Below are 22306 nucleotides of genomic sequence, written 5' to 3'. Positions count from 1 at the left end.
TGCCTGTGGGATATGCACCTCTCAGAGAAGGGGTAACAGACTGTAGTCCATACATTGTACACAAGAAAGAGGATCTCCTTACAGAGGGGTAACACACTGGGGGTATTCATTTTAATAGAAAAGGGTTCCATGCCATGCTGTTACAGACTGCAGAATGAGCATCTTACAGACAGAAAAGAGCTCTGAAACGAGTGGTTACAGGTCGCTGGATATGTACACTTAAACAGTAAAGGGCACCTTATTCAGAGAGGTTAGAGACTGTGACATTTGCGCCAAGGAGCACCTTTCACTGAAAGACTATAGTTGGTTGAACACGCAATTTTTCACTGAGGAATAATCTCTCCTTTCTCTGGTGAGCACCAAACAAAAGAGACCATTATTGCACAGTCACTTCAACAGTTGAAGATATTCAGTGATGACACACGTTTTATATGGATATTTGCGGACTGAGAAAGGCATGAAGACGGACTTCAAATAAACAATTTCAACACTATTGTATCCAACGAAGGTGAGAAATAAACATTCTTGTAGTGCTGTGTGCATTTGGAAATATTTGTTGATCACTGGCATACTTATGCTGTCAATTGGCAGGAGTTTTCTCCCGAAAATCAAGTTGCAAGCAGAGACTGCTTGTTTCCAGATTCACAACGAGAAGAGCCTACTATTTTGCATATGGAGCTTTGAGAATGGTCGAGCCGCCCACAGCTCTGTACCACTCCTGTTACTTTGGGCGGTATTTGTGCCACTGTAATTCACCTAGAACAGCCTTACATAGACTGGGTGTGGGATAATTCTCACCAGCATTCTGTCTAGACTGGAATGTAGGGAACAGAGTCGCTGTCCTAGTGAACCAATCTGTCTCCGATGACCACTGGCGCTAGCCCAAGGCATACATCAAGCAGGAAAATGGCAAGCAAGGTACTGAACAATGACTTACCCAGTTTTGAGAGAGTGGAGGGCATCCTGCACCCCTTTCTGGTTAAACTTCACCATGTAGCCATGCATCTCTGGGTAGTTGTTCCTAATGTTTCGCTCTGTACTCCCATTTGGGACGGTACCAAATCGGAAGGCTGGCGAAAAATCATTCGGTCTTTGGAACTAGGAGAGTTGGAGAAAGGCACCAAATTAGAATGCGTATGTGCAGGTCAGTTTTCTGCCGCCCAGAAATGCATTTCGGTTGCATATATATTCAATGAGCATCAACAGTATAGTTAAAAAAACATAACAAAGACAGATGGAAACCAAGGTCAACTCTAGGGCCTTTGACGATGGTAGAGAAATGGCCTGAAACAGGCAATTTGACCCAAACATTGTGTGCTGCAGTTGCTAGCACATATTTCTGTTATTTTCACACCTTTGAGTATTAGAGATGCCATGCAGAGGGGGCATATGGCACGAATAATTAAGGTGCTCTTTACCCAGCTGAGCAAATGCAGGAACCTCTGACCTAGTTCGTATGCATCTCCTGTTGTGCACCCATAAGCACCTTTGTGAATTACGGATCTCGGTGAAGGCTGGATCTATGGTAGATTATCAGGGTGAACAGATGGGATAAATGTGTATACAATAAAGATATATGGGAATAATAGACATGCATAAACTGTGGTTATCCTGAAAAGCGATCAAACAAATTCCCTTTAGCTTAATATTAAACTACAAAATGTAGTGTACCAACGAAATCTTTAAATCATCCTTTTTTCATCAAAAGTCTTGGTAATACAAATAAACAAACATGTACAACTTTACTAGACAAATTATACCATTTATTCCTAATATATTATAAATTACAGGCACTTCTTATATTTTTTGATGAGAAATGTTTCTCAAGTTGTTATTATTATTATATTACTATACATAATTTGTAGAGAGCATGGCTATGAACAAGGTTTCCCAGTGCTTGCATGAAATTACGGATTCCAGCACTCCAAGCTGTTTAAAATTAATCAATGAGGACCCGATGACTGGAACATCCAGGTTTTTAAGAGTTTTCGGAATGCCAAGAGAGACTCACATCCTCTCAAAGTAACAGGCAGGTAATTCCAAAGTTTTGGCCCCAAGTAGGAAAAGGCCCAACCACCTAGACACATTTTCCAGATTCTAGGAGTTGCAGCCAGCTTCTGCTGGCTCGACCTCAGCAGCTAGGGGAATAAAGGGAGATCAATGAGCTCAAATAAGTAGGCCCGGTGTTATGTTGACGTTTACGCATATAGCATAATGCCTTAAATTACACCCTCTGCTCAATGGGCAGTCAATGTAGAGATCTTAACATGCTGGCAGTGCTGGTGAACTTAGAGGGACGAAGCAAGAGACACACAACAGCGTCTTGTACAATTTGTAGGCATTTAAGTGATGATTTAGCCTCACCTAAGTATAAGACATTCCCATAATCCAGCCTGGACATAACCAGTGCTTGGACCACTGTCCTTTGAGCCGCAAATGGGAGACAGTGAAGGATCTTCTTGAGATATTTCAGTATTCAAAAGCAAGTAGCAGCTACCTTGGTAGCCTGTTGCTTCATCATGAGTTCCTGGTCCAGCTAAACTCCCAGGGTTCTTACAGCCAACACAGGATTGTGGGGGTTGCCCATAGAATCAGGCCACAGAAGTGCGTCCCAAGGTATGGCAGGGTTCTCCACCAACAGAAACTCTGTCTTGTCTCCATTTAACTTTATGGAATTTGCTCCCTTCCAAGCTGAAACCTGAGCAACACAAGAGGGCAGGGCCGCAACATTCTGCGTGTCCTTAGGTGACAAAGATACCACAATTTGTGTATCATCTGCATATGAAAAAAGAGCAGGGCCCCAGTTGTCTACAATGTCTGCCAAACGTCTCACATATACATTGAAAAACAATGGACTCAGGATTGGAGCCTTGTGGCACATCTGGAGTTAAGATGTGTGGTTTAGATATGCAGATTGCTATGCACCCGAAAGGAACAATGGTCTAGAATGGATTTAATCCATTCTAAAGTGGTGTCCTGAATTCCCATTCCTTCCTGTATTTGAAGAAGCATATTATGACTAACGGTGTTAAATGCTGCACTGAGTTCTAACAAAAGCATTGCAGCAGCTCCTCCTTCATCCAGCTGATGTCTTAGATCCTCCATAACACTGAGAATCGCAAATTCCGTACTGTGACCCGCTCGAAATCCAGACTGAGATTGCTGGAGTAGGTCATTCTGCTCAAAGTGTCTTGTTAGTAGTGCATTCACATGTTTTTCCAACACTTTAGAAAAGGTGGGTAGCAGAGATATTGGTCTAAAATTGGTCCTTATAAGGGGGTCAACATTTGACTTTTTTGACAGCTATGCAACAGCTTTTGAAGGCTGTGTTCCAAATTTTTGGGGCTATTCCCTCTGCCAACGAATGATTCAGTAGCCGGCCAATCTGCTCCAAACCTTGCTCAGAAGGATTACTCATAATACCTGGAGGATACAGGTCCACTGAGGAACTCGATTTGATAGAGGAAGGGGTTGAAACCTCATCAGAATAGTGTGACCTTTGGGAATACTTATCTGGAAATTAGCCACAGTTGTGTTGGAAAAGGTAGCCATGATATCCTCGATCTTTTTGATGACGAATTCAGCAATTTCTTCACAATATAAGGAAAACTGGATGATTGGAACCACCTTAGTTTGATCTGATAGAGATGACACAACTTTAAATAACGTTTTAGGACAGCTTTGGGTTGCAGTGATTTTGTTTGTAAAGTAAGTAGCTTTAGCTTCCCAATAGGCTTTACGATGGGATTTTAAGGCACTTGTTATGCAGTAATAAAAACAACCGGATGGTGAAATATGTATTGTGTTAAAAAGAAGTGGCACTGATTTGGATGTTTATACTTCCAAGATTATTGGGCAACAAGAATGTATTTATTATTGAACGATTTTATGTGTTTCAATGTCTATAATTAATAATATATTGACATTAAGTACTATATTTTGTCTAGTAAAAGTTGTATATGTTTGTTTATTTGTAATACACCAATTGGTTAAATAATAGAGAGATCTTTGATTGAAATAGGTTTGGTTTAAAAATTTAGTTGGTATATTTCATTTTGTGGTCTAATGTTAGGCTGAAATAAAGTCTGTTGATTAGTGTTAGACACCTCAACTTCTTTGGCACTGAGGAGTGACCCTCTTATTTGGAGTTTGCCTTCCTGAAAATCTGACATGGATTTGGCCCGCTTTGACTTACGTTGGCGACCACTGTTTCACACAATATTGAATTAATTGGAGAAAAATATAAATGCAGTTCCATCATAGCCAAGGTAGACCTTCAACAATGTTTGTGCTGGAAACTGTCTTCTGTGGTGCTGATAATAAGGTTTTGCGGTCATGTCACTGTTTGATATGAGGGTAAATATAGTGATGTTGCAGTGTTATCTCAGTTTCCTTGAGATATGTCACAGCGTGTTACATTCTGAATGGATGTTCCTGCTACGATGCAATGCTCTGATATTAGGCTTTGGGGCAATTACACAATTTGAAACCCAGCCTTTGGTGTGGTGTTACCGCCTGATGCAGGTTCCTGGAGTGATGTCAAAGCCTGATCTGAGGCTCCTGGAGTGATGTCCCAGTCTGTTGTTGGGTTTCTCTAAGATGTAACAATTTCACTTTAGGTGCCAGGATTTATTTTTCAAACAGGTCCCTGGATGCACCATCAAGCCTTATCCTGGCAAAATGTTTATACATTCTTTGATTATGAGATTTATTCACAAATACGTTGCTCACACATGCCCAGTGTTAGAATTCTGTGGAGGTCATTGGTATGGCCTGATTTCAATACTAAACTGCTGCTGATATTGGCCTAGCTTAATCGAGGCCCGGATGTCTGACATACTAGTTCCCAACACCCAGTGTGGTCTGTAGACATCTGGGATAGGGTCTCCTGATGCAACCAAATGAAGACATTTTTTGTGACAGCCATGTAGGAATGACAACTGATGTATTTGAAATTAACCTGCGTCAAAACTGAATTTCTATTTTTCACTACTAATCCCAATATTTACACAAAGAAACTCCAAGTAAAAGCTTTGAGAACCACTGGCATTAAGCTGAAAATAGGTTAATTGGCAAATTCCCTTAAAATCATATACAATGAAAATCTGCATTTTAGGGAGCTCAATCAAAGCAAGTGTTGATGATCGAGTACTGCATAGGAACAACTTGGGAAACATGGGAAGAGTCACCTAAAAAGGTGAGCTTACTTCAAGGACATGGATTCAGGTCAATGGACAATGTAATAATTACTGAGGGAGAACTTCTAATCTCGTATATAGACTAGACATGACTTGCATCTTAACCTCTTTTGACTATAGGATTATTGCAACATTAGTAGATTTATATAGCCTCTTCTTCGGAAATATTACTACAAATAATGGTACATATTTGCTTCCTCTACATGTTTGAAACAACTAAAGTGATTTCTCTGTGAAAACTGAGGCCCTCATACCCTTCTACAATGGTTGATAAAGCCATGATTGTGGTATCACAACACATTAAAAGACTGGGCATCATCCCCGTTGTAGCCTTAACTCTGACAGAGTGCATTATTCTTAGTACTGAAGTTCCCTGTTTGCATTAGCATGTAAAAAACTTACAACAACTTACATTTTACAATTTGTGATATACTAAATTGCATTAGTTATGTTACAAAACCAGACCCATCTACATCAGACACTTCACTAAGATGTGTCCTTGAATACCACATCACTCCAGTCGTTGATAAAAGATTAAATATTGCAGTTCTTTATCGTGTGAATCACAAAGGAACCGAAAAAAGGGGACACTTCTTGAGAACACTTTGAGCACTGAATCCACAGTTCAGCAGAGTAACTCCTGTCGATGAAGAGTACGTGAGATTTTAAAAATGTAAAGGATATTGCATATCTCAATTAAAATTCACATAGCAGATCAAGGATTGTACAGAAAATTTCTCATTTAACTCAGACTTTAAGTTCTGTATAAGAAACAACGGATGTGCACAATGCATGCCGTAAATTTATGTTTACTTACCCTATTCAATTACTTTCCTTCTGAGCATAGGTATATGGTCTGGTTTGGATTTGATACATACGTCTGTTAGTAAGAGATGGTTACAATGCAGGTAAAGTATTTGATGTACTATCAGGAACCATGTTAATAGCCCTGTGTCTTAGAATCTTTTGCATTTTTTAAATATTTATGTGATAATGATTCATAAACTATGATATTGAAGTTTTATCATTTTAGATCTTTCTTGATAGCACAGGTGTTTGCAAGGCTGATTGTTCGCAAATCTTTAGCATATAAATAAAGTGGAATTTGTCTGTGCCCCACGGGAGTATCTCACTTCATGCTATTGGCTGTTTCATGTATCATTCTGCCTCTGATGGAGATTTCCATCGGAATGCACGAGGGACTATTTTACATCAGACAAGTCCACTAAATCATCACACATTACATTTGTGATCTCATAGATGGACTGTATATAGAAGGCAAGCGTTCTTTTGCACTGCAGCACACTTTCTGTTAAATTAGGCTTTAAAATGCAAGTCAGACCTAATGGCATTACCTATGCTTGTTTTAAATAATTTTCTTTAATCTCCTTTCCTCCATTATTAGGAAATTAAATCCAAGACACAAAAAGAACAACACTCTGATCGCATATGAAACACCAAAACGTTTGTCACATAGACCTCAGTGCAAATAAAACATGCTTTGCACAGAGCAGCGCACTACCAGTCAGATGTGTGTCTGCTTCATAACGTTTGGAACAAGTGGTAATGTAGCCGAGACAAAATAGGGAAATGGCATCATTTAAATATGAATGAGGTTTGGCCCGCCCTTGAGAGGAAACGTGATTGTGAACCCCTCTTACCCAAAAGGCACCAAGAGAACATGCTGGCAGAACTGCCTGGGAAATGATTGTGGGAGCTGGCAGCAGACATGCAGTGCTATATCTCATGCGCTCAGCTATAACAGACGGCCATGGTAATTGAATCTTAATTTTTTTTTAAACAGGAGGATGTAAGATGGAATGCCATAATAATACGATTATAATGGTGAATCCGTCTGTGGTAATTAGGATTGAGTGACTGACCGATTTGCCGTGATGTGCTTGAGTTCAAGGGCTGTATTTTATCTTGTGGAGCAAGCAATTCCGGGGTCACTGTCCCTGGCTAAAACGGCTGCTGAGTTACCTCAAATTCTTCTACCAAGCTGTCCCACATTAAAATGGCTACTGCTCAACTTACTGTTTGGTCCATTACAGTAGCCATCAGAGAAAGACACTCCGTTTACATGGGTTTATTCAAATAATCCTTAAAAAAGAACTGCGGACTAATGTAAGCGCTCCACAAACTCTGCTAACCTCCTTCACAACTCTAACCTTAGACTACCACCTGACTGAAACCTATCACCCTACACTGCCTACCAACAGACGCCCTCCAAAAGAACAGAGTAAAGCCCAGGATCACCGACCACGTGGAATGAAACACAGAGCCAGCTGACAGAGTCCTGGCCACCAGGTCACCTTTCCCAAAATGGTGCCAGTGGCCACAAAATGTCCGGCTAAATACGTAGCCCACCCACCCTAATTGGCACCCCGGACGCCCAACCGCGTCGCGGGTCGTGCCACCTCTCCCAAAAACCCCGGGGGGGAACTCCTCGTTCCTCCTCTTCCCCCCCGAGGCCCCATTCAAATAATCCTTAAAAAAGGAGAACTGCAGACTAATGTAAACTTTGGAAAGCTGCAGTGTCTACCGTAAAAGGTTTCTTACCCTTTGTGTGACTCAATCCCACAAAGTTATTAGTGCCCCCGCTCCCCCCCCCCCCACGCCAATATTCAGTTTAAAAAAAAACTTAATAACCTAACATAATATGAATGGTCGTGGGCCATTACTTACCGGTAATCTTCTTTATCCCGAATTAGGTCATCCTCGCCCCAGTCATGTCCCCTCCCTCCCTCCCCACCCTCTATTGTTGTGTTTATTCTTGTTACTAGCAGGCATGGAGGCGGGTGGAGGGGGCTTTTATTCACAAAAAAAAAAATACTAGCCTGTTAGGGTGCCTTTTGGGAGGCGGGACAGCCTCATACTGTACTGACAGGAAAATGCGGACCTATGAGGGGGTAATGCTGCTCCTGAGGGCTCTTCTAATATGAGGGTAATCTGAAAAAAAAAAACAATATGGGGGAGCGGTAAATGTATGATTCTACCAGGACATTATGGAGAGATATGCCACGGTGGTGGGAGAAAGGATATCACCAGCAAAGGTAATCAGACTACCACAAGAGTTCTGTACTTCCTTACGGCACAACATTTTGTGGCATGAAGGGAACACACCGAGTCTAGGGAGTGAGGAGTAGTTTTTCTTGATCAACCAAGGCTCTGCTCTTGCACTGTGACCTTAGACACCTCTAGAGATTCCCCTTTTTCATGGGTATTTTATCTCTCAGCATTTACACCATCTGTTGAGCCATTAACGCACAAGTGCAGTAGATGCTGAACAAGTGCAAGAACAGAGGGAGTAATCTGCGAGAATAATATGAGAGGCTACAAGAGTCGAGCCCACTCAACACTGGACAGAATGTTACATTGCGCGCAAGAGTGAAAACTACACAGCAAGGGGGACGGTTTCCGGCACAGAGAGATGATTATTGTTGGATGCAGTAATAACGTTGCATACAAGTGTAAACTGGATGGAACAGGAGAGAAGTTGAACAATAGATATAGTAGTGTGTTTGGATACAAGACCACAACCGGTGCAACCAGCGATGAACATTAAACAGAGTCATATGTTGATGTCGAGAGCATGAGGAGGTTTACACTCGAGACAATTGTGTTGTTGGGAAGAGAACAGAATCTATGCAAAAAAGACAATGAACCCTGGATACTGTAGTACGACTGATCAAAGGTTAGAATCTATTCATTAAGTGATTATTAATACTGGATAAAGTAATACGGATGGGTACAGGAGAAAAGTCTATGAAACAAAGACAAGTAACATTGGATAGAGTAGTACAGATGGGTGCAACTATGCAACAAGAGAGTTGATTAACATTGGGCAAAGTATTACTGTTGGGCACAAGGGTCGAATCTATGAGAAAGAGAGAAGATAAACATTGAGTGCAGAAATGTACTTTTGTACCAGAGTTAGATCTATGCAACAAGAGAAAATAAAAAATGGATATAGTAATATAGTTGGGTTAAAAGTAGAGGATAATAAACCATAGAAATAAATATTTAATGCAGTAATATGTGGGATACAAGTGTCAAATCTGTGGAACACAAGGCTGTTAACATTGATTAGAGGAGTGTGATTGCATATAAATATCTAATCCGCAAAATAAAAGAGACGAGGATGGTAACTGGTCTGACTCATTCACTTTAACCAGCTTCCAGGAGTTCACATTTTAGGTAAGTATGATACGTTCTTTGGGTAGGGAGGAGGCGAACACTGGCCTAAAAGAAGTGTAGATGTAGCAAGTAAGATTGGGCCTATTGAAGACTTTTTGTGGATTATGGTTTGGTCCCTATTTTTTATAATTCCGTTATGACAGAGCCAGCCAGACCTAGCTGTAATTGTGCATGCAACCGTGCTCTTGCCGACAATACTTCACCTTCAGATGGTTATTCTGCTAGTAATCTAATTTACCCAGAAAACATACTCCACACTTTATTTGAGTAGTAAAGTCACATGCAGTTATTCTGCCCATTTCTGATGTGGAGCTTTCATCAGTATTTGGGATCAGCATTAAGTGACCCTAGCAGGATCTCCTGCTATCCTGAGGTGCACACCGGGTCAGCACTGCTGGTCAGTACACTATACCTTTTTGTCGCTGAGGCCCGACACCTGGTCCACGTACTCCTCTTGGATCATGAAGGCTGCCAGGTTGGCAGTGTAGCTGGCCAGGAAGATGACAGCAAAGAAGGCCCAGACCGACACCATGATTTTGCTGGTGGTGCCCTTTGGATTCTGCACAGGCACAGAGTTGTTGAAGACCAGACCCCACAGCAACCAGATGGCTTTACCGATGGTGAAAGAGGGGCCGCCCGGCTCTACAGGAAACAAAGGACAAAATTCAGTAGTGGGAGGTGAATGTTCACATACAAGACCCTCCACTGTTAGTCAATTCTTGCAGACGTACATCCTTTAACCTCCAAATTGTAAACGATATTACCTCTTGCACAGGTCCATGCATATGTCCACAAACACAAGCCTGAAACAAAGTTTGTAGTGCCGGTCAAAAGTGAAATGTTAACACATGGCTGTTTAGTTGAATAAATGTTTAAATTTTTACATACTGTCCTTTCAATGTAAGCAGTCATCATCAAACAGAAATGGGAGGAAGCCAGCTCAGCAGCCACATGATAACAACAGTGAACACAGTACCTAGGGCCATATGTACGAACATTTGGAATTGCGATTTCCTAATTGGAATTTTATGCGAATTGCAATTAGGAAATCACAATTCCAAACGTAAGAAACTCTACTGAGTTTCTTTTGCGATTTACGGTGGGTCGCAAATAGATCTACCTCATTGATATTAATGTGGTAGGTCGCAATTTGCGACCCACTAGGAATCGCAAAAATCACAGGATGGTGGCCTGCTGGGGTCAGCAGACCACCATGTCTGTAACTGCTTTCAAATAAAGCCACATTTGTTTTAAAAACACAGTCCGTTTTCCTTAAAGGAAAACATGAAACGTTTCAGTTTCATTTTTTAAGAGTAGGCAGAGAATGGTCTGTGGGACCACTGCCTGCTCTTAAAAAACGTTTTCACATGCATTCACAAAAGGGAATGGGTTAACACCAATTTAAAATTGGTGCTAACTGTGATTGTTTTACAACCGCATTCACGGTCACAAAACAATCATACTTACCATTCAGATTTGGTATTAGGAAAGGACGCCCTGATCACGCCCTCTTCTAATACCAAATCTCAAAACCCAAACTGCGATTTGGTAATAAGTCACCAATTTGGGCTTTGTACATCCAAAAAAGCAGTTTTCTAGTCGCAAACGGGCCAATTCTGTGAATCGGCCTGTTTGCGATTGGAAAAATGCTTTGTACTTGTGGCCATAATGTGTTAAAAATGAGTAATGGTAGGGTCCAACATTTTTCCTAGGACCCACCGCAGGTACAGCTGAATGTTTCAGCTGCACCAAATACCAAAGCTGCATAGTCTTGCTTGATTCCACCTTATGCTTCTTTCTTCCAGTACCTTACGCTGCTAGTCTCTTTATCTCACTCTTGCAGATTGTTTTTATCCATATTTCTTCCCTTTGTTGCTGCCTCTTATTCCATATTTTCTCCCTTTCTAGCCCTTCTCGCTTTGGCTGGGTCAAAGCTTGATGATGAAAATCAAGCCCCAGTCCCCAATGGCGGCCAAATTTTAACGGGGTGGCCTGGTGGGGAGTATTAAAACATTTTTTTTTTTTAAATACCTTTATGTTGGGAGAGACGGTTTAGTCTCTCCTTCCTCCTCGGACTCGTGGAAGCACAAGGCTTCTAGACTTCCCTCCAATCATGATGCTGCTGTCAAAAGCATGACAGCAGCGTCGTGATTGGTCTGAGTCCCCTTCTTCGGCATTCATACAGGGATTAGGGCCCTGTGCACTTTCTCCTTCCGGTTGTTCAATACAGCTGAGTGTAGAAATGCAAAGTGTGCATGACTGTTTGGCCAGCCCAACCCGGCCGGCCAAAGGGTCATGTGCACTTATGTGCACATAACACTCCTCTAGCCCAGCTCTGTACCCCCTCGCCCTAACCCTGCTCCAGAGGAAACATAAAATGATGATAATGCTACATTATTATTATCAATTTATTTTTCCCTTCGCACACTGCATAAATCAGTGTGGCGACGCTCCTCCGCCTTGGCGGAGGAGCCGCCACTGCCAGTCCCTAAAAATGCAGGCTGGCACCCACCATCCTGCACAAATCTATAACTCTATCATTCAAGGAGCAATTAACATTTCCACCACTGCGGTCTCAAAGTCCATGTTTTTTCATGGAATATGAGGCAATGCTATCGACTCCAAAATAATGAATTTACGTTATCTCTTCATCAGTTTCTTCCACCAGTCCTAAGAACAAGAGGTGTGTGTGTAACATCCGAACAGGCAACCTGCTGCCCATTAAAAATAAAAAAAATGTCCTGGGCCTTAATGGGATTCCACTACCTCCCCCTCCCCCAGCACTATAGCCCATTGGTTCCTAATCTTTTGACTTCTGGGGACCCACACTTTATCATTCCTGGATCCCAGGGACTGCCACTGAATTATTATTGGAATCCAGGGACACCCCACATGACTGAAAGCTGGGGACCCAATCTGTTAATATTATTTAATTTCATAAGTAGTTGGGAACCTCCAGGCGTCCCCGAACCACAGGTTGGGAGCCACTGCTATAGCCCACAGCAACACTAACAAAAACATCTTTTTGATGTATTTCTGAAAATGGATCTCTGCTGTACCCCTGTCTGGGGGTTCACCATTTTTTTTTTACTTCTCTCTGGGCATTATGCCTGCACAGATCTACAAGGGCTGCATAATGGTTTTTCAGACCCTGCATGGGAAAGAGGCTCCAGTCTGCTGCAGCTACTTCAGGTGAATTCTGTCTTTGGCATTGCTTGGCCCTTCACCTCACTGCTTCATTGGTTGGCCACTCAGCTCACTGCTTTCTGAGTGCTCTGTTTTTAGGATGTAACGTAGCAGGTTGTGCCATTGCCTGCTGGCTAAGATTGGTTTATTTTCTTATCCTTTCCCCAGCTGTGATGGACAGGTGCTGCTCGCGGTTGCATGCTGATGTGAACAGACAGCTTTGCATTAGTGCAGTCCAATCCTGGCCACTGTTTTGCGGCTCTTAGCTCGTTATTGGTGGCAGGGGTGATATTTAAGCACCACCTCTCTCATCCCTTTGCACCTACAGGATAGATGGTTGCTAATCCAAAGGTCTGAACTCTGGTTTCTGTGGAAAATCACAGCTTGCGCAAAGGATGGTCTTTCACTCTTGCTACTGGGTGGAGAGGGTTCCCTTTCTAAAGCAGACCTGAAAAGCCCTGATGAAGAAGACTCTAGCTGAACTCCTAGAATAGAGGGGCTCTGAAAAAAAGGGATGAAAAGAGTGAGCATGTTGTTCCCTCTTTCCTCTTCTGGCTGTTCAGCATCTTCTTTTCTTTGCATCTTCCTTCCTCCTGCTGGCCTTTGCCAGAATGCAACAAAGAATGGGATGAGGCATTTTGATTCTGATCCTAATTGCAAATATGTTCTACCTGCTGTCTTGTCTCAGAGGTCATCTTCGCCTTCCAACTGCTGAACCTTTATCAAGTACTAGCCGGGAGAGGTTCTGCTAGTTGGAGTAGCCCCTTGCTGCAAAACATCACATACATCTGGTAGTCAACAACTTGATCTATATTGGGTGGCGTGATCTTGGCATGGCTGCCATCACCTAGTTTATGTCATCTGTCTGGCCTATTGAAAGTCAGAAACTGATTTCCTACAAGCTTTGTGAATGGACCCAATGTTTGCGAAGCTGATGAGCTGGTCCACTGTAAACCCTGGGACGCTAAATCCTTTGGCTCAAGTGTATCACTGAGTGAAAGATGGATTTCATCATACCTAACCTTAGCCTTAGCCTCATTCTATCAACAGCTATCCAGGAACCAGGAACACATATTCATTGTAATCACTGGTGAAAGACTTCTGTTTACTTTCTGCAGTCATTTTAGATGGAATGGACTGTTCTGAGCTCTTGGCTACAATGGAGGCCGAAGCTAATTGTTTTAGGTACTGCATTTGATGTTCAACACTCGTCCACTTTGGCTGGCTTCAATGTTGGTGCATCAGCAGATGTGAGTCTGTGACTTGAAGAAATCCAGAAGGCTGCTATCATCAAAGTCCCCATGTGGGGTTCAAGGTCTTTTATTCTGCTCGGAATGACATGCTACATCAAGCGTTTTAGGTTAGCAAACATACAGTCTCTTTAAAGAAGGATGATGGAAAGTGCCATGTGGCCCATCTTCCAGGCCTCTTTAGGGGTGTGGACTTGTCTGATGTCCCACTTTTAGTGGGTGCTCACCTCCAATCATTCCAGGGAACATGGTAAGGCTCCGTATTGGATTGATGGGTCCGTGAAGGGATCTGCAGGGAATATAGATTAAATATATATGCCATCGCTCGTCCAGGTTCAAGTCAATATTTCTTTGGCCTCAGAACAGGACCAAGAGGGTGGTACTGCAAGACAGCCTGAGGAAGTTTACATCCAAGGTAAGGATCTGCCTGGTTCTCTTCCTGCAAAGCATCCGGCTATCTACTACAAAATATTCCTTGTTGTAATAAAAACTTGATCCTTCTGGATGATCATTAGTCTTCAGCGGGCCACCTTTTATATATCTAAAATACATTTCTAAATGGACACTTCATTGCATCATTCTATTGGTGCTTCTAGGGAATTCATGAAATTGTTTGACCTGGAAGGAGCTTACCTGCACATGGCCATCCATCCCAGTCACCATCAGTAACTCTGGTCCATTGTGTGGGGTCTTTTTTTTCATTTCTGAGAACTACTCTTTGGTCTCAAGCCTTCTCCCTGCACCTTCACAAACATGTTGGCCTTTTTTGGGTGTTATCCACTATGAAGGAATCTCTGCCCCAACTGTATCTGAATCGTTGGATGATTCATTCAAGTTCTGCCTACCTAACCCAAGTGACCTCATCCAGGGGTGTGCAACGTTCTCCATCTTCCTGGGATTCTCATCAGCCTGCACAAGTACTACCTACTTCCGATGCTGCTTCTTCAGTTAATTGGAGCCCAGTTCCATATGAATTTGGGTGCTGTATTGCTGACTATAGTTCATATTCTAATACCACGCTCTCACATGAGGATCCTGCTGAAGGTTGGTTAGTGCCCTGATCAATGCCTGGTGAGGCTTCAGTGTGGCATAAGTAGCTTTGCCTTTCACACTTCCTGTGTAACCTGGAGGTGGCTGTCTTTTCCAGATATTTGGTCAAGTTGTTCGTCTCTTGCAGGTTTGGTCTGGTGTCCCACCATATTCTGCATCATCAGGAACCTGAAATCTCCTTGTCTGGATGCTCTCATTTCATTTGCGCTAGAATTCCCCTGGGACTGGTAGTGATGGATGGTTCCTCAGTGCTTCTCTCAGGGTAAATTGCTGGTCATTCCAGAATCTGATATCCCCACCAGATGCTTCAGAACTTGTTTGGGGGGGGGCTATTATGGGCAGACCTTCCCACTTAGGACTAATGCTCTCGAAGGGACTTTGGGCCTGATTTAGAGATTTGCGGACAGGTTACTCTGTCACAAACGTAATGGATATTCCACCTGCCATATTACAATCTCCATCAGCTATTATGGGAAAACAATACAGCGGACAGGATATCTGTCTTGTTTGTGATGGAGTAATCCCCTTTGCCAAACTCTAAATCAGGTTCTTGGTCTGATCGTGAAACCGAAAGGAACTCATCATGTTTTTCCTTGCTCTCAAGACCTTTGACTTTCGGTTCTTTCACCTAGTGGTGGTGATCTTGACTAAAAGCAGTCTCCTACGTCTAGGGTGGAATCTTTAAAGTCCATGTCAGTAGTGGCAGTCATGATTTGCTCAGGGGCTCATTTGCTCACTTGTAGCTGTTTAAATCTGTCAGTATCTGAAAAGTGAACAAGTGGATGGCAGATTCTCTAAGTCAGGCCTTCTCTTCTTGTCAGTGCAGTTTCTCTCAAGAACTTCTTGCTGTCTCAGGCAGGCATTTCAGAATTCATTTTGTGAACCTCTTTGCTTTGAGAGCAAATTGACTGTTACCTCTTTTTTTATACCAGGTTCAAGAAAACGGGTAGGAGTACAGGATGCTCTCTTATGTCCCTGGCTGTCCAATTTCCTCTATGCCTTTTCTCCTTTTAGTATCCATCCTTGGCGCCTGGCCAGACTTTGGCGGGAACAAGCACATGCTATTCTTATAGTGCTCATGTGGAAAGTAATGTGCTTATTTCTCCTGTATTTCTTGACTTCTAGGGAATTAATTCTTTTTCTGTCCTCTCAAATTCCATATCTTCTCCTGGAGACCTCCTGGAGACTTCAGCTGTCAGCCTGGTATGTAGGAGGTTTGGGTTCCAGTGATTAGATTTGATATAGGTATGGCTGTGGTAGTTCAGATCTACTGTACTCCATCCACTTTAAAGGTATTTGACCATCAATGATCTTCCTTCAGTGACTGGTGTGATCATAGAGGGACGTCCATCCTTTGGATAACGATCCTACCCTTATTCTTCAGCTTCTTTTTGGACCTTTCTGCTGCCAATCTGTGTTAAATGGTCTGCCATCAACACTTTTCGTGACCTGTGAATATTGTGCAATTAGTTACCCATCTTTTGAAGGGATTGTCTAGATCCTCTTCTTGTATCAACTCTGTTTTTCCTGTGTGGTAACTTGGCTGGTATCACCTTTCAATCCCTTGGACGATTATTCTCTGCACTTGCTGTCATTTAAGGCCCTATTCAGAGTGGCCATCATCACATCTCAACCACTGGGTGAATGGTGTTGTCTAGTCAGCTGTGCCCCTTACCTGAGGGTCTTTACAAACTGCTTTGTTCTTTGGAAGGTTCCAGGGTTTGTTTCCATGACCCATTCATTCTTCAGCTGCTCACAGGAGACTGTACTACCTGTTTTCTTTCCTGATCCCGTGCCACAGCCTAAGGTCTGGCTGCAGTCTTCATGTTGTGCATCGTATGGTAGTCATCTATAGCCTTCCAGCACTGCCCTTCATCTGTGTGATTCACTGTTAACAGTAGGCATGCTCAACCAGGCCCCAATCCTTTTGTACCCGTGCACTGTCACTTGATGAGAGCTGTTATTTTCATGGCCTAAGACCTCTCCAATCTCTCCTCTCCAGTAGACGTGGTAGGTCATTCCACATGAGGCATTTGCACTTGCTGGACAGAGTCCTTGCGTGCAGAAGTGCAAGACATCTTGGCTGCTGCTACCTAGTCCTGTCATTCCACATTTGTTTTACATTACCAGGTAGTAGTAGATTTGTATGGGGCTAGTACACTAGTGTTGTCTTCCATTCTCATGGAAGTATCTCAGTAATGAAATTATTTTTGTTGATTAAAGTTGGTATGCATGCTGACATTGATTTGTTCTTGTGATATAATGTGTCTGGTCAGAGCATAAATCTTCTTAGATATACTCTCAATTTGTAAGGACTAGGATGATGATGTGTTTAAGGAGATAACAGTTTAATTTTCCTCATCTCAGTCCTTAGGTCACACCCTCTTTCCTAGGTGGAATTATGGCTTCTTTCTTGGAAGCTTGAACAAACTGTTTAAGAGTTGAGATTCGAGGTGCTTTGGGTTATAGTGTCCGGAATGGGTGAGGACCTTGGGCATTTTCATCTGTATGGGCCAAGGGTGCGTTCAGGTGGGCCAGTGAGAGCCCCATTTACTTCAATTCTGGAGGTAGCCTACAAGCTACTTGGATGTCAATTCACCAAAATGCCTGGGGTAGTGGAAATTACATCACACATCCTTCACCCTAATGGCTTCAAAGGAAGTGACATCTTATCACCTTTGTCCTTCAGTCTTCCTACAAAGTAATGCCACATGACCTTAACCCTGATGGCATCACAATAATTGACAATGCTGAAGTTATAATTAAAGCCATAATAAAAGCACGACTAATATAATCACAGTAGCTCACAAGAACCAACCAGTAGGCCCACTGGACCGGGGTGAATAAAATCAACATACAACAATGGGACTTATTTTAATTGGGGCTTCTAATCCAAATGGTCTGTGAGCAGTAAACTCCCATTTCCTCCCTTAAAATAGAATCCCCATTTTAATTGAGCACCAGTTTCTGTAGTAGTATAGTTATTGCTACAGAAAGCATACTTCCGATAAAGATGCTGGGCACAATATCTGAACTCATCATGTAAGAATATGTGTTAAATCCAATTAATGATCAAATATCACAAAATGAACAGTGCGTGAAGAAATTAATCGATAGTGCAGATGACGCAGTGCTCACATAAACATACAAAGCACATATTTACACCATATTACAATTGCACATTATAAATTTCCCAATGGTGTTGCCAGACTGGTAACTCCGTCAGGTAGCCTGTATGTCAAGACTACTCCCTTCACTCATAAGTCATCTTTAACCATATGGCAGAATATGTTTGATATTTCACCCCGACTAGCTCAAGTGGTGTCCCCGGGATGCCACCATCCACCTCACACACATACTAAGGAGTAGATGAATGACCCCCACAGGTCAAATTTAGGTGCCCCAAAGGAAAATGAATGTCTCAAGCAAGACGAAACTTCCAAATAGTAGCATTCGCAGCAGTACCAAATTTGCTGTAAGTCAACTGCTGTAGGCCTAGAGGTCCGTAAACAAAACAAAGTTACAAGGATTGGAAATCTATGTCCCAGGGGAACTCATCCACGTCCTGCCAAGTTCTCCTCATGGGCTCACAGACAATTTGGATTAGAAGTCCTGATGAAAATAAGTCCCATGATGAAAATAAGTCCCATGTGACAACTGTTGCACATTGATAATATAATAATACAGCATAGAAAAACATCTCTTTTAGATACTACTAGTATTAGGGTGCTGAAGTGATATGCAAGGAGATCATTAGTGGTTTCTCTTAGTATTACATGAAAGATTATGTGTCCATCTGCAGAGAATGGAGTACCACAAAACACACATAGGGCCAACATGTTTTATACTACCAACTGTTGTTATTTAATAGTTTCCCTTCTGCATACTGCAATGAGACTTTTTTTGATAAATCATAGTAAGAGAAAAAAAGGGGTTCAAATAAAACAATAGTAGTTATGTCCACATGTGTTAATTAATGTAGAGTTGACCATATATTGATTATAAGATATATTATTGTCCTAAATTATTCTTCATTGTTAATACATTTTGAAATAAGATCTCCTGCAAGGTTCTGTCACTCATGTGAAGCACAGAGGTGAAGGTTTTATTCAGATGCCTAATTTTTCATGTATTCACAATAATAAAAAATCACAACAAATCATTTAAGTTTGTCCTTTAGTTTTTTTTAATTTAATTTGAAGAGTGCACATTGCACTGCTGAATTTATTAATTTAACAAAATCTAACGTGTAATGTCCCAATGCCAGTGGAAGCTGCTAAAAAGTAAACAATGCTCATGAAGACACTGTTTGCCTGCTGTTTTTGAAGTCGCAGGTGGTGATTTTTTAAAGTGGTGAGTTGTAATTATTGCCCTGAATTGTACAGAGTGAAGCGAGTGAGCCTGACATCTTTAAAGGGAGGGTTCCAGCAGTCTACCCTGATAAACATTTTGAAAAAATGGGACTGACAGTGCATTTTTAAACAGGTTTTTCACATACATTTTCTAAAAAGCCAAAGGCTCTGCTCTCATTTAATAATCGCCTTTTATGATGTGCCAGGCCAGTTTAGTTTGATACTCCCAAGAGGTCATGCCAATTTTCCAAAATGTGCTTAAGATGCTCCCATATGACAAAACGTACCTCCATTTTGTCATTTACAGCATATTGTCATGGGTACTCCACATATGTGACCCAGAAGTCCAAAATTTAAATACAATATGTCACTACCAGAATCTTGCTATTTGTGCCCCCAATGTCAAAAACATCCCAATGTCAACAACATCTAGAATGTCAGGCCCAGCTCTTAGTCATAATTGCCCCCTCCTATATACCAAGGTTGTCCTCCTTTATGCCAAAAATTACCTTCAATGTGCCAGCATTCTGACATGGGTGGCCCCAATGCCAAGAATTGTCTTCAGTATGACAGCAATTTTCCCCTGTGCCACAAATTGCATACAGTATTCTGATGCCAGCATTTTGTCATAGTTGTCCCCATATCCTAAATATAACGTCTAGTGTGCCCTCGTTTGCTAGCATTATCTCGCAGGTGCTTGTTATACAAAGAACTGCCTGCAGGATGCCAGTGCCAGAATTGTGCAGTGGGTGTCTCTTTGAGTCAACAATTACCTTCAGTATTCTAGGGTAAAGGGCAAACTCGCAAGCATAACACTACATTCTCACTCATACTCACTTATATTCACTCATTCACAATTACATTCTCATTAATTTTCACTAACTTGCACACATTTATTCTCACTCACATTTGTGCTCGCTAACTGCCACTCACTCTCACTCCTTCCTGTTCACACTTAAACTTATTCATTCTTACCCACATACTCTCACATTTTTGCAGTCACTCCATTTCTCACTCACATTCTTACTCACTGACTCACGCAAGCTTGCTGACAGGGACACATTTACTAGACAAAAAGAGCAACATGCAGCACAGCAACCAATGTTGCTATGCTGCACAGCACAAGGGGAAGAGAGCACTGTAGAGCCATATCGACTGAAATATTGACTGATGCTCTTCCCCAGCACTGGTGCCTAGCACCACGCACACATACTTTTGCACCATGGTGCAAAAGCATGCGCATGATGTCTAGCATAAGTTTTGTACTTGACAGTTAACCTTCCAGTACAAATCTCAAAATACTGCACCTAGACAAACTTTAAAATGTTTAACACATTGGGTGTGCACGGTATAGTGCAGCACACATGCAGCGTGCAAAAAAAGTAGAACAAATTAAAACATTTCTCCAACTTAACACCTGCCTCAAGAAGATGTTGTTTTTGGTGCAAAGTCCTGTATAATATTTTTAGTAGAAACGACTTTGTGTCAAAAACACCAGGTTGTAGAGTGGGAACTCCCATATAGCACCCAGGACATACTCACATGATGCAAAGTAGCAAAAAGGTAGCATAAATTATTATCTGTGCTACCCTGAGGCTATTTTCCAATGTAAAAATAGTTTTGCACTGAAAAGGAAATAGTGTATCAAGACTTTGCACCCGGCGTGTGTCCCTTTGTGTGACTGTGCAGTGGCACGAAGTCTTGATAAACACTCTCAGAATCCTCACAAAGAAACAGATAACTGAGGTTACAAGGACGCTTGCAGTCCTGGTCCCTGGTGGCACTGCATCTGCTGCATCATTGGAAGGTAACACTGTCCCCACTCCCCAGTACACACCGCCCAACTGCAGCTTGCCTCAGACACAACCTACTGTTGTCACAGGGCCATTTTCTTCCCACATGAACATTTTAATGTTTCAGTCAGTACAAAAATTGAGAAAATAATGTAAAGCCCGCATTTTTTCCCCTTTTCAGTACATACTTTAAAAGTATTTATAAAAATAATGTACTAGAGATTCCTTAGTGAGCCTTGATTAGGGTTGCCATCTGGCATCTTTTCTTCTGGCACTTTAATGTCCAGTTTGGTGAAAAAATGACCAATATCACTAAACGCAGGTATTTTTAGCCCTTATCTGTACATACTTCAAACAGCAAATACAAACAGAAAACTCTTTTAAATGTGTTCTAGAGCTGCAGAGAGTCCTGACTAATAAATAATGTAAATAAAGACAAAAAAATATGTTACAAACAAATGCATTTCATTTTATTTATAGTCATACTTAGAATCATGTCCAGGCCTTTGCAAACCCTTAAACTAAAGAACATTTATGGTATTTTTATTTTGTAAGTGTGGCAATCCTACAGCTTACTGATAATTAATGTAAAGAAAGTGAAAAAACATCACAGGGTTTGCCATAACCATTGGGGAAGCATTTCACAAGTGCGTTATCCATGGGCACTTCCGTCAACTGGGAGGGCCAAAGGTCATGTTTGGGTGGGCCTGGCCCACCAGCTAAAACCGGACCTGCTCATAAGCCTCATGTTTTCCAAAAAAATCCTAATACAAGTGCATACATACATAAAGGGGCTTTCTGTCAGCCCTCTTCATCTGTTCATCTGTTCAAGTGTCATTCATGTTTTGCTTCTGCCCACCACAGCATACATCAGGTAGCAATGGGTCAGTGTACTTCATTCATTGCGCTGAGCGATGGCATTTTGCTGAGCACGTGTACACACAGTATATCAGTATATGCCACAGCATTTGAAGCAAAATACTACCTGACAGAATTTTCTTGTCCTTAATATTGCCCCACCAAGTTAATAACCAAAATTGTATATCCAATCAAACAATCATTTTCTAAATGCTGTTTAAGGCACAAAGGGCCAGATTTCACAGAAAATGACGGTGTGCAGCGCTGCGCCAAATTTGGCAGCATGACGCACCGCCATTTTTCAAAACGTAGGGATGCACCGTATTTGCTAGAATTCGGCACACCCCTGTGTTTCCCCCTGCGCCGGCGCTAAAATCGCAGCCCTTGCACCAAAGTGCAGAGATGGCTGCGTTGAGGGG

The 22306-nt window shown here is 42.0% G+C and overlaps 1 protein-coding gene across 1 annotated transcript in view; it reads right to left on the bottom strand.

The window, feature by feature from the left end:
* GRIN2B (glutamate ionotropic receptor NMDA type subunit 2B) overlaps window positions 1-22306 on the bottom strand; it is a 396105-nt gene that overhangs the window by 17133 nt on the left and 356666 nt on the right. Inside the window, exons 10-11 of the mRNA XM_069231240.1 lie at window positions 9811-10040; window positions 938-1098 (exon numbers count right to left, since the gene is read on the bottom strand). Coding sequence (XP_069087341.1) covers window positions 938-1098; window positions 9811-10040 — 391 coding nt within the window. The remainder of the gene's footprint in view (window positions 1-937; window positions 1099-9810; window positions 10041-22306) is intronic.

Source organism: Pleurodeles waltl, chromosome 4_2 (genome assembly GCF_031143425.1).
Source record: "Pleurodeles waltl isolate 20211129_DDA chromosome 4_2, aPleWal1.hap1.20221129, whole genome shotgun sequence".
NCBI classification, from domain to species: domain Eukaryota; kingdom Metazoa; phylum Chordata; class Amphibia; order Caudata; family Salamandridae; genus Pleurodeles; species Pleurodeles waltl.
This window is presented reverse-complemented; position numbering and strand designations above follow the sequence as displayed.